Source organism: Aquarana catesbeiana, linkage group LG04 (genome assembly GCF_042186555.1).
Source record: "Aquarana catesbeiana isolate 2022-GZ linkage group LG04, ASM4218655v1, whole genome shotgun sequence".
Classification (NCBI taxonomy): domain Eukaryota; kingdom Metazoa; phylum Chordata; class Amphibia; order Anura; family Ranidae; genus Aquarana; species Aquarana catesbeiana.
In genome coordinates this window covers 20,904,534-20,921,061 of record NC_133327.1, presented here as the reverse complement: position 1 = coordinate 20,921,061, position 16,528 = coordinate 20,904,534, and the positions used below count along the sequence as shown (strand labels likewise).

The 16,528-nt window shown below is 42.6% G+C and overlaps 1 protein-coding gene across 1 annotated transcript in view; it reads left to right on the top strand.

Moving 5' to 3' along the window:
• The first annotated feature begins 5,506 nt into the window (after positions 1-5,506).
• Positions 5,507-16,528, top strand: part of LOC141139090 (alpha-1,4-N-acetylglucosaminyltransferase-like) — a 44,774-nt gene continuing 33,752 nt past the window's right edge. Inside the window, exon 1 of the mRNA XM_073624900.1 lies at positions 5,507-5,983. Within this exon, the coding sequence (XP_073481001.1) occupies positions 5,507-5,983 (477 nt within the window). The remainder of the gene's footprint in view (positions 5,984-16,528) is intronic.

Genomic DNA, 16,528 nt, shown 5'->3' with positions numbered 1-16,528 from the left:
TATGATGTAAACAGAGAACTGGTTGCTAGGCGATCGGCTCTCCTCACACGGAAGTTGTCAGTGAGGAGAGGAGAGGGGATCGCTGCAGCCAGCCGGTGATCAGTGAATATGAGCTGTTTTTTACAGCTTTTTACACACTGATCACCAACCCGGTGTCCCCACACAGTGTAGAATCATAGTGTCCCCAAAACACTGTCCCCAAACAGTAAAAACACCTGTCCCACATATGTAACAGTAAAATCATATGTCCCGATGATCATCTGCACACATATGTCTGTGATCACCTGCGCACATCTGTACATGATCATCTGTGCACATCTGTACACGATCATCTGCGCACATATGTCCGTTATCACACAAACCAATTATTATACACTTAACAGGATTTTTTTTACCAAAGACATGTGGCAGAATATGTTTTGGCTTAAATTTATGACAAAATTTGATTTTATTGGATTTCTTTTTTTTTTTTAATTTCCGCTCTTTTTTTCGCAAACAATAAAAAACTGATTTGTGAATAAATACCATCAAAATAAAGCTCTATTTCTGTGAACAAAATGATAAAAATTTCATTTGGGCACAGTGTTGCATGACCGCGCAATTCTTATTGAAAGTGCAAGAGCGCTGAAAGCTGAAAATTTGGCCGGGGAAGGAAGGGGCGAAAGTGCCCAATATTGAAGTGGTTATGGGGGGAAAAACCTTTCGGGGCTGAATTGGTTAATGAAAAGTCTGGGGTTTGTTTTCTGACTTATTGCAGAACTTGAACTTGGATAGTTTAAAGCTGGCTACACGTTATACAATTTTCTTGTACAATTTTCCTTTAGATTTGCCAAAACCATATAATATGAGGTCAAACCTAAATGCTTTCAGATTGTTTGCAATCAGGCAGGCCCTTGTACTACATAGTTGAAGGCAATTCTAAAGAAATTAGAACAAGAACATTGTATAATGTGTAGCCAGCTTACTACAGTAACTTTTAGTTGTGAATTTGAGGACTTTAAACTTCCTCTTAGTAAGGTGAATAAGGGTCCTTGCTTGCAGCAAATATTGGACCCAGTTTTTCAGGAACACATTAGGATTTTATGCTTTAAGTAGAACTAACTCTATTACAAAAGATTTAGCAGCAGCAATATTGTGAGCAAAAAGTCTGAGCAGAGTCCTTGTACTTGTAGTGAATAAACTGAGCTTTTGAGGACACCACACAATGTCCCCTTGTGGGATGGCAGTAGCATGCAGTCTTAAAAATCTCTCACATCAGCCTGTGCTCACTAATATCATTGGATATTTGATTGCCTCCTTCTAATACCTTCCAGACACTTTTCCAGTGATAACTGGCTAGATTAGGAAAAACACAAAATTGAACAAAAAGAGTCTTTATTTCACTTAAATACATACATTTTCAAAACTTTCCAAGAGAATCAAAATTTTAGTATTTTAAACAGAATAAATTACGGAATAGAATGTTCCGTATTTTTCGCTCCAAAAGACGCACTTTTTTTCCCCAAAAATATGGGGGAAAATGTCTCTGCGTCTTATGGAGCTAATATACACCAGGCATCGCCCCCTCCCCTGCTGCAGCTGCCATGTTAGTATCGGAAGAGAGGTGGGAGAGCGGAGGACAGACATCCCAAGCCCCCGGGAGCACCGGTCGATCTCCCAGCTGGGCCTAACACTGTTACTGCACTGTCGCTGAGACAGAAGACAGAGCAGCCCGATCGGCTGAATGGAGTAGAACCGTGGAGGCCACTCAGGCTGCTCTGCCTTCTGTCAAGTGAATGTGATGACGTCAGGTAAGGCTGCATTTATGGCACTGGTAAGGCTGCATTTCTTTGGCACAGGTCAGCCTGAATTTCATGGGCACTGACTGGCAAGGCTACATTTCATGGGCACTGGTAACTTCTTATTTTCACGGGGAGGTCTCCCTCTCAACTTTTAGACTAAACTTCTCATTCCTGCAGGTAGCTTTTCTCCCAGCACTTAAACTACTTGTTGCAGCAGGCAACTCCGACTCCTAGCTTCTAGGTTCTCATTTCAGCAGGTAGCTCTAAAACCAAGCCCCACCCCAGCTTTTATTATTCTCCTTCTCACTCTCTTAGATGTCCTGTTTCAGCAGGTAGCTCTTCAATTAGCTCCTAGACTACTCATTTTAGCAAGTAGTTTTAGTCCCAGCTTTTGACTTTCTCTTTTTCAGAGGAAGCTTTCCCCCCAGCTTTTAGACTTCTTATTTCCTTAGGCAACTCTTCTCCCAGCTCTTAGACTTCTTCTTCAGGTAGCTCTATTCCAGCTCTTAGATTTCCAATGTAATCAGATAGCAGTGGCAGCAGGTGAAGTTTTAATATGGGGGGCGCCAGATCCCGCCCACCCCTTTTGACCCCTCCCACTTGGCAAAATGGGCATGGTTTCAGTGGAATAGTGGGTGTGACTTAAAGGGGTGTGGCTCTAATGGGGTGTGGTTAGTGTCTGAGATGATTGAGGGATGGAAGGAGCGAGGGATGAAGGGACAACAGGCCCAGATCCTACACAACAATAGAAATATGTGTATTCCAGAAAGTTTAACAATCAGCAGATAAAGATACTCCAAACACCTGGTGTTAGCGCTTCAATCATCTCGGCACCATGGTTGTTATGGTGTCAGGATGATTGAAGCGCATTATTTCTACTATTACATTGTAATATAAAATGAAATTATTCAACTCACCTTAATGCAGAATCAGTGGGAGCCCTGAGCATGTCACCTGTCACGTCGCCTGTCACCAGTTGCCATCAGGTGCCCCCCAGCGGAGTCCCTCCTTACATCAGGTGCCCCCCAGCGGAGTCCCTCCTTACATCAGGTGCCCCCCAGCGGAGTCCCTCCTTACATCAGGTGCCCCCCAGCGGAGTCCCTCCTTACATCAGGTGCCCCCCAGCGGAGTCCCTCCTTACATCAGGTGCCCCCCAGCGGAGTCCCTCCTTACATCAGGTGCCCCCCAGCGGAGTCCCTCCTTACATCAGGTGCCCCCCAGTGGAGTCCCTCCTTACATCAGGTGCCCCCCAGCGGAGTCCCTCCTTACATCAGGTGCCCCCAGCAGCAGAGCAGAGTCCTCCTCACATGTGTCCCCATCAGCAGGGCAGAGTTTTTCTCACCTGTGTCCCCGGCAGCACAGCCCTCCTTCATGCCACATCTGTCTCTGTCCCCTTCAGCCGCAGCTAGTTCTTGGCTATCTCCATGTGTTCAGTGGAGAAGGGAGGGGCCTCCCCTCTCCACTGAACAAAAGGGGATTAGTCCTCATGGCGGCGGCCATCTTTTTGTAGCCCGTCGGAAGTGACATTGTTCTCACACTGAGAACAAAGCACCGGCCGTAGTGGTACACTATGGGCGCCAGGCAGAAGCTGTTTGGTGCAATGGACTGCACCACAAAGCAGCTCCAAACCCTGCCAATGAAGCGCCTCATCTGCAATCTCATGATTGCATAGACCTGGCGCTTCCCATAGTGCACTGTGTCCGGCGCCCGAGCACAGTGCACTTAAGGACTCTTTTTTTTCGTGACTGCCGGGGGGTCGGCACCCGGGCACCCCCTATGGATGGGCCGCCACTGTCAGGTAGCCCTTCTCCCAGGTCTTAGACTTCTCATTTTAGCAGGTAGCTCTTCTCACTGGACTTAAAGTGGTAATAAACCGCAAAAAAAAAAAAAAAATCTTCTTGAAAATTAATGTCATAATGTGCTAGTATGCATCCCATTCTTGCACATTATGAAAGACTTACTGCTGACAGGGCTTCCCTCTTCACCCGGTCTTCCTTAGGGTTTGCGGAAAGCCCCCATTTGCTGGTAGTGCCGCAATGACATCACTCCCATGCATGCACGGGAGTGATGTCATGGTCGGCATTTCAGCAAGTAGACCCCCCCCTCCAGCTCTTAGAGTTCTCATTTTTAAAGGTAGCTCACCTTCAAAGCTTTTCAAGTAGATCTTCTCCCAGCAATTAGATTTCTCCCAGCTTTTTGAATTCTTGTCTCCACAGGTAGCTCTCCCTTTTTACCTTTTAGGCCCTCATTTTATCAGGTAGCTTTCCCCCCAGCACTTAGAGTTCACATTTCTGAAGGGTAGCTCTCCTTCACAGCTTTAGGTTTTTTGTTACATCAGGTAGCTCTTCACCCAGCTTCAGACATTGTTTCCACAGGTAGCTCTATCTCCCATATTTTAAGAGTTCTCATTTCAGCACATAGCTACCCCTCAGATCTGCCCCCTCCCACCCATACCTAAGATGGCCACACAGCTGTAGAAGGGGGTGGACTCATGAGTAGTCTAGTAGCACTGCAGTGTGCACCAGTGTGTGTGTGTGTATTTGGGAAGGTGCAGTGTAATGCGGCGGCAGCGTGATGTGGCAGCCCAGGTGCAATAACACGAGTACTGTAAATTTTAGCAGAAGTTCAGCAAAAACAAACAATCCCCACAGGAAGCCAACTTGACCAGGAGCAATCATAGTTGCAACAGTGAAACGGCAGTAGAGTGGTGGACCAAAGGTGCCAACAGCATCTGTCCAGGAGCAGAATGCAGCCTGGCCAGTCTGCACCCAAACGGGAAGGCTTTCAAGAGGGATGGCGTGTCGCTTTCCTTACTCCTCCAGAACCTTTCCCTGATGCTAAACACTATCTCTGTTAGACAGGTGATCTGTCCCTACTCCAAAATGTCACTCACTCGCCACTCACAAAATGTGTGCCAAATCTTGGAGCCAGGGTTTCAAATAGACTCTACCTGACCCAAGATGGCTGCCAAAGTCACATGTGGTGCCAGCATCCAATTGGATAGCTGTCTCCCTGTGACTGAGGAAACTATAGAGGAGCTTCCTCATACACCTGCATTGCCGCTGCAGACAAGCACCATCTTCAGTGGATAGAGTATACTGCACTTGCCTACGTGCAAGAAGAAAAGCTGTGTCTTGAGCTATGCACAAATGAAATTCCTCAAATTTCAGTGACAGAGCCGGAGGAAACTCCCAACTTCTGAGAGATCTGGAAGGAACACTGGTTAGCTTGAGTATCTAGGCAAGACCCAGTGAGTACCCAGCTATGTCAATGAAGGATAGCTTTGTCACAACAAGACAGGAAGTGGGTTAGGACTACATGACACATCCCCCTCTCCTCATCTCCATTATACAGAGGGAAGGTGTTTTGCAATTCACAGAATTAAACTTGGAAGGCAGAGAACTTTGTTAGAGATTTCAGTGTACAGGAAGTTTCAAGGCCATTAGATTTCAGGCAGGATCAATGGGTATTTTTCTGTACTTGCTTGTGAAAGAAAATGAACGTAGGTGCCACATACACTATAAGGACTGATAAGCTGAAATATATTTCATTTTTGTTTTTGGGTTGTGGGAATACCTAGGAACAAACATACTGCTGTGATGCCACATCTTCTTGCTCTGTTGCAATAAGCAGTGACCCAAACATTTCTTTAATAAATGTGCACTTTGGATTTTATATAACATAATTCTGTTCTTCTTGTAGCTCAACCATTGCACTCCATAGCCATGCTGAAAGAACTAAGAATATTTACCATATTTGTGATGATATTCACTATAGGCTATATTAGCAGGACATCCTTTAAATATAAAGGCAATTTCATTTTTCATTTCCTTATCTCCAATTACTTCACAAACTCAGACAACACTAAAGGAACATTCAACCTGTTAGAAAATGAAACTTTCAATTCTTTCAATGCAAACACCATTCTAAGAAAAGGAAATGGAATCTTATTTATGGAGACCACTGACAGAATGAATGCACCATCCCTGGTACTTTGTGCCATTGAATCAGCCGCACGAGTCTACCCTGACCGACCGGTGGCCTTCTTCATGAAAGGACTCGAGGATATTATCACAGAAGAAGATGAGAAGAGAGCAAGACAACAATTTCCAACCCTGTCATCGTTTAGCAATGTTTACCTCTTCCCTCTCAGAATGGATCAGTTATTTAATAACACACCTCTTAAGCCGTGGTTTGATAAGGTACGTTAAAAACTAATTGGGGGACCTTTGGGGAAAGCACAGTAAAAAAGTTGGCTACATGCAGCTGTATTAAAGAGGAACTGAGCTCTAGAATATGTGCCTTAGGCCCCTTTCACACTGGTACGACACGACAGTGCTACGACTGTGGATCCAACTTTGCCCTGCGACTTGAAGCCCAACATGTATCCGACTTCAATGAACAGGGATCCAACTTTGATCCCCGATAATACCAGACACTGTCTGGTATTAATCTTTTAGGGGGAACTCCACGCACAATGTAAAAAAAAAAACAGCATGGGTTCCCCCTCCAAGAGCATACCAGGCCCTTCGGTCTGGTATGGATTTTAACGGGAACCCAAACGCCGAAAAAACTGCATGAGGGTCCCCCGAAATCCATACCAGACTCTTATCCGAGCACACAGCGCGGCAGGTCAAGAAAGGGGGTGGGGACGAGCGAGAGCCCCCCTTGAACTGTACCAGGTTGCATGCCCTCAACATGGGGTGGTGGGTGCTTTGGGGCAGGGGGGCCCTGCGCACCCCACCCAAAAGCACCTTGTACCCATGTTGATGAGGACAAGGCCTTCTGCTCGAAAATCCTGGCTGTTGGTTGTTGGGGTCTGTGGGCGGGAAGCTTATAGGAATCTGGAAGCCCCCCCACCCTATGTGAATGAGTATCGGGTACATTGTATCCCTCCCCATTCACCTAAAAAAAAAAAAAAAAAAAAAAAAAAAAAAAAAAAGTGTCAAAAATAAAACACAAAAATAAAAAGTAATTTTTTAAGGCAGCTCCGGTATTGCTTCTGATTTCTTCTCCCCTCTCCGGGTCTTCTCCACTGATGTCGTCTAGCCCTCTCCAGGTCTTCTCCCTCTGTCCACTGTCTTCTGCCTCTGCTGGGTCTTTTCTGCTGTCTTCTTGCACTTTTGCCAGGTCTTCTCCGCTGTCTTCTCCCTCTGTTCTTCTTCCGATGTTGACTCAACGCTCTTTCCCACTCCCAACCCTCTTTTCTGACCTGTCAGGCTGTGTGCTTGGATAAGGGTCTGGTATGGATTTTGGCATGAGGGTTTCCTTAAAATCCATACCAGACCGAAGGGCCTTGTATGCTCTTGGAGGGGGAACCCATGCTGTGTGTTTTTTTTTTTTTTTTTGGCATGGAGTTCCCCTTCAAGATCATCAGAGCACAAGTTGCATGCCAAAGTCAGATCAGTTAAGAGGGCATTCCAACTTTGATCCAACTTCAGTTATATTCAGTGGTCAGAAGTAGGAACAACGTTGGACTAAAGTAGTACAGGCACTACTTTGAAGTTGGCACAACTTGAAGTCATACTAATATGAATGGTTGTCATTGGAAATCATGGGGAACGACTTGTCATGTGACATTTCAGTCCCAAGTTGTAGGACAAGTCATACAAGTGTGAAAGGGGCCTAAAAAAGTCATATGGGGGCAAGTCATCAGTACAGGGAGAAAGTCACCAGCATTGTCTGTGGTCTCCCAGCAATTGATCTTTCCCCATTACTGATACTGACTAACTCTGCTTTTTTCAGCACCCATCAGAGGCACAGCTTTGCATTCTTACATCAGGGCCTCCAGCAAGGAGAACAGTACAGTAGTGACCTCAGCAAATTTTACTCCAAATCTGGAGACTAAAGCCCCGTACACACGATTGGGAAATATTGGATGTCAGGCTGTTGGCTGAAAATCCGACCGTGTGTATGCTCCATAGGACAATTGTTGTCAGACTTTCCGCCAACAAATGTTGGCTAGTGTGTCTTCAAATTTTCCGACAAACAATGTGTTTTGTCATATTTTCCAATCGTGTGTACACAATAGGGATAAGCCGAACACCCTGCTGTTCGGTTCGCAGCAGAACACACTAACACCGTTAAAGTCTATGGGACACGAACATAAATAATCAAATCTGCTAATTTTAAAGGCTTATATGCAAGTTATTGTCATAAAAAATGTTTGGGGACCTTTTTTTAAAAACGGACGTTTTTTTCGGGAGCAGTGATTTTTTTTTTTTTTTAATGCTTAACGTGAAACAATAAAAATGAAATATTCCTTTAAATATTGTGACTGGGGGGTGTCTATAGCAGTAGTCAGCAGTAGCCCCCCAAAGCACCTTGTCCCCATGTTGATGGGGACAAGGGGCTCATCCCCACAACCCTTGCCCATTGGTTGTGGGGGTCTGCGGGTGGGGGATTATTGGAATCTGGAAGCCACCTTTAACAAGGGGACCCCCAGATCCCGGCCTCCCCCACCTTTGTGAATTGGTAACTGGGCACAAATGTACCCCTACTATTTCACAAAAAAAGTGTCAAAATGGTAAAACACACACGGGGGCTTTCCCGTGGCGTGAGAGTGGGCAGGGCCACCCGGTGATGTAAACGGGTGACCACGCCCCCTCGGATGCCATGGGAAACCCCTGTGCGTCAGAGGGGGGCGGGGTCACCCGGTTATGGCACAGGGTGGCCTCGCCCTCAGTTACATAAGAGCTGTCACAGGGTGGCAGGAGCCTCCCATGGAGGCTGGTCGTTTTGTGGCTTTTTTTTTCGGTCAGTTGGGACATTTTTATTTTTTTATAAAAGGACTTGTCCCAAGCTGTCTCTTATCTTTTTTTATAATTTTTGACACTTTTTTTGTGAAATGGTAGGGGTACATTTGTACACGTTACCAATTCACACAAGGGGGAGGCCGGGGTTTGGGGGTCCCCTTGTTAAAGCCCCCCACTCACAGACCCCCCACAACCTCTGGGCGAGGGTTGCGGGGATGAGGCCCTTGTCCCTATCAACATGGGGACAAGGTGCTTTGGGGGGCTACCCCAAAGCACCCTCCCCATGTTGAGGGCATGTGGCCTGGTACGGTTCAGGAGGGGGCACGCTCTCTTGACCCCCCTCTTTTCCTGTGGCTTGCCAGGTTGTGTGCTTGGATAAGGGTCTGGTATGGATTTTGGGGGACCCCTACGCCATTTTTTTTTTATTAATTTGGCACAGGGTTCCCCTTAATTTCCATATCCGACCCGAAGGGCCTGGTATGGATTTTGGGGGGGGGCACGCAATTTTTTTTTTTTTTTTTGATTCGGGGTTCCCCTTAATATTCATACCAGACCCAAAGGGCCTGGTAATGAACGGGGGGATCCCATGCTCTTTTTTTTCAATTATCTGTATCTATATAGCCAAGACCTGACCATTGATTACAGCCGGGTGCAGTTTTAAATGACATTTTTTACTTTAGAAATGCTATGCTGTGGTACTGTTCTAAACACGGGAAAAATGTGCCACTTTACAGGCATACTATAGACACCCCCCCAGGCATGATATTTAAAGGAATATTTCATTTTTATTGTTTCACTTTAAGCATTAAAAAAAATCACTGCTCCTGAAAAAATTGACATTTTTAAAAAAAAAAATTTGCATTGATCCATGTCCCCTGGGACAGGGCCCAGGTCCCCAAACACTTTTTATGATAATAACATGCATATAAGCCTTTAAAATTAGCACTTTTGATCTTTCATGCTAGTGTCCCATAGACTTTAACGGTCTTCCGGCAGCTTTCAAATTTGCCGCAAACACCTCATATTGTTCGCTGTTCGGCTTACGTTCAACTCGAACATCAGGCTCATCCCTAGTACACAAGTCCGTTGGACAAAAGTCCAAAGTACAAACACACATGCTCGGAAGCAGAAGTGGTCGGTCTTGTAAACTAGCGTTTGTAATGGAGAATTAACATTCGTGACGTGGCAAATTATGAAACCTCCAAATGCAGCGCACAATTCTTTTCTTCTTTAATGGGATAATGAAGCTGCTTTGCTGGTGATACTGATGGAGTTATTGCAAGGCTTTTTTTTTTTCTAGTGATATCAAGAATAATATTATTGTTATGTTTTTTATTTGTGCAAGTTACCACAACACCATTATCCTGTAGCTTTTAAGATCAAAGATACAACTATGTTTGTGTCCCTTGTCAATTTTACATTGTATTTTTTAAAATGTAACTGCCTTACTCCCAAACTGTCGTTTGAAGTAAAACACATAGCCAAGTATTATTCTACACAATTTTTTTATTGTGCATTAAAAAAAAAAAAAATTAGACATGCTATCTGCCAATAGAACCTAACCAAAAAGTGCATTCTATGCAGTCAAAAATATAGAAAATATACCAAATCAAATCATTATTCAGCAAAAAAAAATGTCAAAGCAATAACTCCAAGGCCAATAATAAATAACACGTTATTCACTCCGATTCTGCAACATGGCTGGTTGACGAACAGCCCTTCAGAAACAAACTGAAAAGTGCTAAATGAAAAACGTGAAAAGAAAAGCGCGAATCAACACTCACCAAACTTCAACTAACACAAAATTAGCAGAAGGAGCCCAAAGGGTGGCGCTAAAAAGCTGAAAAACCAAGTACTACGTCACTACTTTCATAATTGTTGGCCAACATTTGTGTGACCGCAAGATAAGTTTGAGCCAACACCCTTCGGACAAAAGTCCATGGTTTTGTTGTCGGAAAGTCGATCGTGTGTACGAGGCATAACAGTCCAATGTAGCAGTGCCTTCTATCTCACACATATACAGTCATGGCCAAAATATTGGCACCCCTGCATTTCTGTCAGATGCACCACTTCATCCAGAAAATTGTTGCAATTACAAATGTTTAGGCATTCTCATGTTTATTCCTTTTGTTTGTATTGTTAAGACACAAAAAAGTGTTGAAACAAAAAGCCAAATCTGACACTATCCACACAATATTCCAAAAATGGACTGGATAAAATTATTGGCACCTTCAATTTAATTATTGGTAGGATACCCCTTGGAAAAAATAACTGTAACCATCAATCAAATTTCTGTTACCATCAATGAGTTTCTTACACCTCTCTACTGGAATTTTGGACCACTCTTCTTTCGCTAACTGCTCCAGGTCTCTCAGAATGGAAGGGTTCCTTTTCCCAGCTGGTGTTTTGAGATCTCTCCACAGGTGTTCTATGGGATTTAAATGTGGACTCATTTCTGGCATTTCAGTACTCTCCAGCACTTTGTCAATTCTGGGTGCTTTTTGACATGTGCATTGTATCATTGTCCTGCTGTAAGACCCGTAACCTCTGACGGAGACCCAACTTTCTGACACCGGCCCTACATTGCATCCCATAATTCTATGGTAGTCTTCAGGTTTCATAATGTCATGCACACGGTTAAGACATCCAGTTCCTGAAGCAGCAAAGCAACCCAAAAACATCAGTGAACCTCCACCATCTGTGACTAGAGGGACTGTATTATTTTCTTTAAAGGCCACATTTCTTTTTCTGAAAACAGTAGAATGATGGGCCTTACGAAATTTTGTTTCGTCAGTCCACAGAATTTTCCTAAAAGGATTTTGGCCTCCTCAGGTAAATTTTGGCATACTGTAATCTGGCTTTTTAATGTTTCTGTGTCAACAGTGGGGTCCTCCTGGGTCTCCTACCATAGCGCTTCTTTTTATTGAGATGGAGACGCATAGTGCGAGCTGACACAGTTGTACCCTGTGCCCGAAGGTCAGCTTGAATTTGTCTGGAAGTTGACTCAGGTTCTTTATCCACCATTCAAACAATCTTTTATTGATTTGATTTTTTTTTTTTTCTCCTTCGCCCACGTTCAGGGAGATTAGCTACAGAGCCATGGGCTGTAAACTTCCTGACAATGATGGGCAGAGTGGACACAGAAACATTAAGATCTCTGGAGATGGACTTGTAATCTTGAGAGTGTCAATGCTTCTCCACAATTTTTGTTCTCAAATCCTCAGACAATTCTTTGCTTCTCTTTCTTTTCTCCATGCTCCATGTGGCGCACAGAGACAACAGAAAGATTGAGTCCATTTTTACTGGTTGCCGGTATGATTTATATATTGTCAGCACCTGTTAATTGATACAGGAGAGTTTAATTGCAACTTACTAGACATGTGCAGTTCGTTTCGTTCTGAATTGAAATTTGGACAAATTTTCTGTTTTCAGAATTCGAAAAAATTTCAAATTCCAATAGTTTTCAATTTGTTTTCTAATTTCCAAAGAGAATAAAATAGAATAGAAAATAAAGGAATATAAAAGAAAAAATATAATAGAAAAGAATAGAATAGAATAAAAAAAAAATACAATAAAATAGAATATAACCATCTTCTGAAATTCAAATTTCAAATAGAATAAATTCTAATTTGAATACATAATAAAAGAATGGAATATAAAATAATAGAATAGACTATAATGGAATAGAATGAATATTACCATCTTCTGAAATTCGAATTTTGAATAGAAAAGGATAGAATAGAAAATAATAGAATAAATAGAATAGAATAAACAAATAGACTAGAGAGAATATAACCATTCTATTATTTTTCTATCTTATTCTATTTTGTTCTATATGATTCTGTTCTTTTCTATTCTAATCTATTATTTTCTATTCTATTCAAATTAGAATTGATTCTTTTTGAATTTTGGGAAATGATTATACTCTTTCTAATCCATTCTTTTTTTATTTATTATTAAAATTGTATTAAGTTTAACATTATACAAAATATTAATACTTTACTCATAATCTCATTCATAAAATACCAATTCCAATCTTTCTATTCTATTCTTTTTTTAATTCTATTCTTTTGCACTCTATTCTTTTCTATTCGAATTTTAGAAGATGGTTATATCTTTTTCTATTTTATTCTATTATTTTTTTATTCTGTTGTGTTTCTATTCTATTCATTTCTATTCTTTTATTTTCTATTCTATTTTGTTCTGTTTTACGCTATTATATTCTATTCTTGTATTTTCTGTTATATTTTCTGTTATATTCTATTCTATTCCTTTATCTTCTTTTTATTCTCTTTGGACATCGGAAAACAAATTGAAAACTAATCCAATTCAAAACAATTTTGAACATTTTTTGAATTTGAAAACTTTTTTGAATTCGAAAAATATTTGAATTATGAAAAATTCAAATCAATTTGAATACGAACGAACAAAACAAACCACGGAATAAATGGATTAAATGAATTTAACAAAACAAATTTATGAAAATAACGAATCAAAACGAGATGAAACTAAGCAAATTTTTGCATTCTGCACATGTCTACAAATTACAGGAGCTTCACAAATTTGGAATGCAATTACTACCCACAATTTTGAGAAGGTACCGATCATTTTGCCCAGTCCATTTTTGGAGTTTTGCGTTGAATGTGTCAGATTTGACTTTGTGTCTCCACATGTTTGAGTCATACCAATACAAACAAAAGAAATAAACATGACAATGTCTAAACATTTGTAATTGCAACAATTTTCTGGCCAAAATAAAAATTTTGCCCATAACTGTACATATACATGCAGTATCTCACAAAAGTGAGTACACTCCTCACATTTTTGTAATTATTTTATTATACCTTTTCATGTGACAACACTGAAGAAATTACACTTTGCTACAATGTAAAGTAGTGAGTGTACAGCTTGTATAACAGTGTAAATTTGCTGTCCCTTCAAAATAACAACACACAGCCATTAATGTCTAAACCGCTGGCAACAAATGTGAGTACACCCCTAAGTGAAAATGTCAAAATTAGGCCCAAAGTGTCAACATTTTGTGTGGCCACCATTATTTTCCAGCACTGCCTTAACCCTCTTAGGCATGCAGTTCACCAGAACTTCACAGGTTGCCACTGGAGTCCTTTTCCACTTCTCCATGACGACATCACGGAGCAGGTGGATGTTGGAGACCTTGTGCACCTCCATCTTCTGTTGGAGGATGCCCCACAGATACTCAATAGGGTTTAGGTCTGGAGACATGCTTGGCCAGTTCATCACCATTACTTTCAGTTTCTTTAGCAAGGCAGTGGTCATCTTGGAGGTCTGCTTGGGGTCGTTATCATGTTGATGTCAATGAACTGTAGCTCCCCAGTGCCGGTAGCGCTCATGCAGCCCCAGACCAGGCTGCTCCCACCACCATGCTTGACTGTAGGCAAGACACACTTGTCTTTGTACTCCTCACCTGGTTGCCACCACACACACTTGAAACCATCTGAACCAAATAAGTTTATATTGGTCTCATCAGACCACAGGACATGGTTCCAATAATCCATGTCCTTAGTCTGCTTGTCTTCAGCAAAAAGTTTGCAGGCTTTTATGTGCATCATCTTTAGAAGAGGCTTCCTTCTGGGATGACAGCAATGCAGACCGGTTTGATGCAGTGTGCAGCGTATGGTCTGAGCACCGACAGGCCAATCCCCCACCCCTTTAACCTCTGCAGCAATGCTGGCAGCACTCAGACTGGAAAAATCAAATGTGCCCATTTTGAAGGCTTATATGCAAGTAATTGCCCATAAAAGGGGTATGGGGGTCTGAGTACTGCCCTGGTGGACATGTATCAATAACACAAAATGGCCTTCGGGGGAAGGAGAAGACCGGAGGAAGAAGCAGGAAAAGAAGATATTTTTAATAAAGGACTTGTCAAAAACTGGCTATTGTCTTTTGTCACACTACACTACTTTTTTGGGTGGATGGGTAGGGGTACTATGTACCCCCCTCATTCACATAAGAGGGGGCTGGGATCTGGGGGCACCCTTGCTAAGCAAGGGACCGGAAAGCCGGCCGCCGCATCCTTAACAACTGATGAGTCACCAGCTGTCAGCGGGGTTCCCTACTCACAGCTGAATGTATAAAAGAAAAAATGCCAGCAAAAACAAACTGTGAAAAAAATGCCCCCCCCCCCACCGCAAGTCCATTCCAGGCCCTTCAGGTCTAGTATGTATTCTTAGGGGACCCCCCATGCCAAAATGTATTTTAAAAAATGGCGTAGCCCCCCCCCAAATCCATACCAGACTCTTATCCGAGCATGTAGCCTGGAGGTCAGGAAAGGGAGGAGCACCCCCCTCCTGAATCATACCAGGCCGCATGCCCTCAACATGAATGGGGTGGGTGCTTTGGGGCAGGGATGGGGACAAGGGCCTCTTCCCGACAACCCTGGGCTGTGGTTGTCAGGGTCTGCGAGCGGGGGTCTTATCGGAATCTGGAAGCCCCCTTTAACAAGGTGGCCCCAGATCCCGCCCCCACCTATGTGACTGGGTATTGGGTTAAATCGTACCCCTACCCATTCACCCCAAAAAGCAGTGAAATGTAAAAAGAAAACAAGAGCCAGTTTTTGACAAGTCCTTTATTGTAAAATGGCTCTGAGCTGTCTTCTCCCTGAGCTGTCTTCTCTTGCCACTGTCTCTCCCGGTGCGGTCTCTCCTGCCACTGTCTTCACCTGCTGCTCTGTTCTTCCTCGCCGCCGGTTAAACTCTAAATACATTTTAAAAAGCTGCTCTCGCTCTGTGGCTGTCTTCCTCCATTGTGTTGTCGCCCGCTGTCTGGCATCTCTTATCTAGCTGTGGGGCATGGCCAGTCGATGATGTCACCCGGAGAGCCAGCCCCTTGTGTGGTTTTTTTTTTTTTTTTTAGTAAGTAATCAGCAGTGAGGAAGAACACAGCAACGGGAGAAGATGGTGGCAGGAGAATATGGCGGTGAGAGAGACGGGACCGGGCGAGACAGCAGCAGGAGAAGATGACGGCAGGAGCGACAGCAGCAAGAGAAGATTGCGTGTGCATAACCAAATACTTTTGTATGCACGTAGATTTAAAACAGCTTTTAAGGGGTATAAATAGTTTGCACTTATAAAATATGTATTTAGAGTCTGCAAAAGTTAAACATAAAGCAAAAAACAATCAACTTTTTATTTCAACATAAGTATAAACAGCAGGGCTACAAATCAAGCTAACAACAACCATGACAAACCTTTGTGGTAACCAGAAGTCCTTGCTGCAAACCCCTAAAAAGTTAAATGGCAGGATTATCAAAAGCAAAAACAGAAAAGATAAATACAAAAGCCAAAAGGCAGCACACAAACCACATTGACACACACAGCAGGAATGAATTAGCAAGAACCTTCCTTTTCATCTAAACCATTACATAGCAGTTGTAAGTCTAACATGTGAGATTTAGAAGCAATAATTAAACAGCCCTAGTGGGGTGTGGGTCAGGAATTATGCACACCCCCCCAAAAAAAAAAAAAACACACAAAAAACTATTTGTAACCCAATATACACACTGCAAAGAAAGATTCTGGCCTGGCCTGGTTCTTAGGCCTAACACCCACCACAAATGCAGGCCTTTAAATAACCTTAACCACTTCAGGCACGGAGGATTTTACCCCCTTCCTGACCAGAGCACGTTTTGTGATTTCGCACTGACAATTGCGCGGTCTTGCGACGTTGTACCCAAACAAAGATTGAGGTCCTTTTTTCCCACAAATAGAGTTTTCTTTTGGTGGCATTTGATCACCTCTGCGGTTTTTATTTTTTGCGCTATAAACAAAAAAAGACCAACAATTTTGAAAAAAACGCAATATTTTTACTTTTTGCTATAATAAATATCCCCCAAAAATATATATAAAAAAAAAATTTTTTTTTCCTCAGTTTAGGCCAATATGTATTCTAATACATATTTTTGGTAAAAAAAAATCGCAATAAACAAATTGATTGGTTTGTGCTAAATTTATA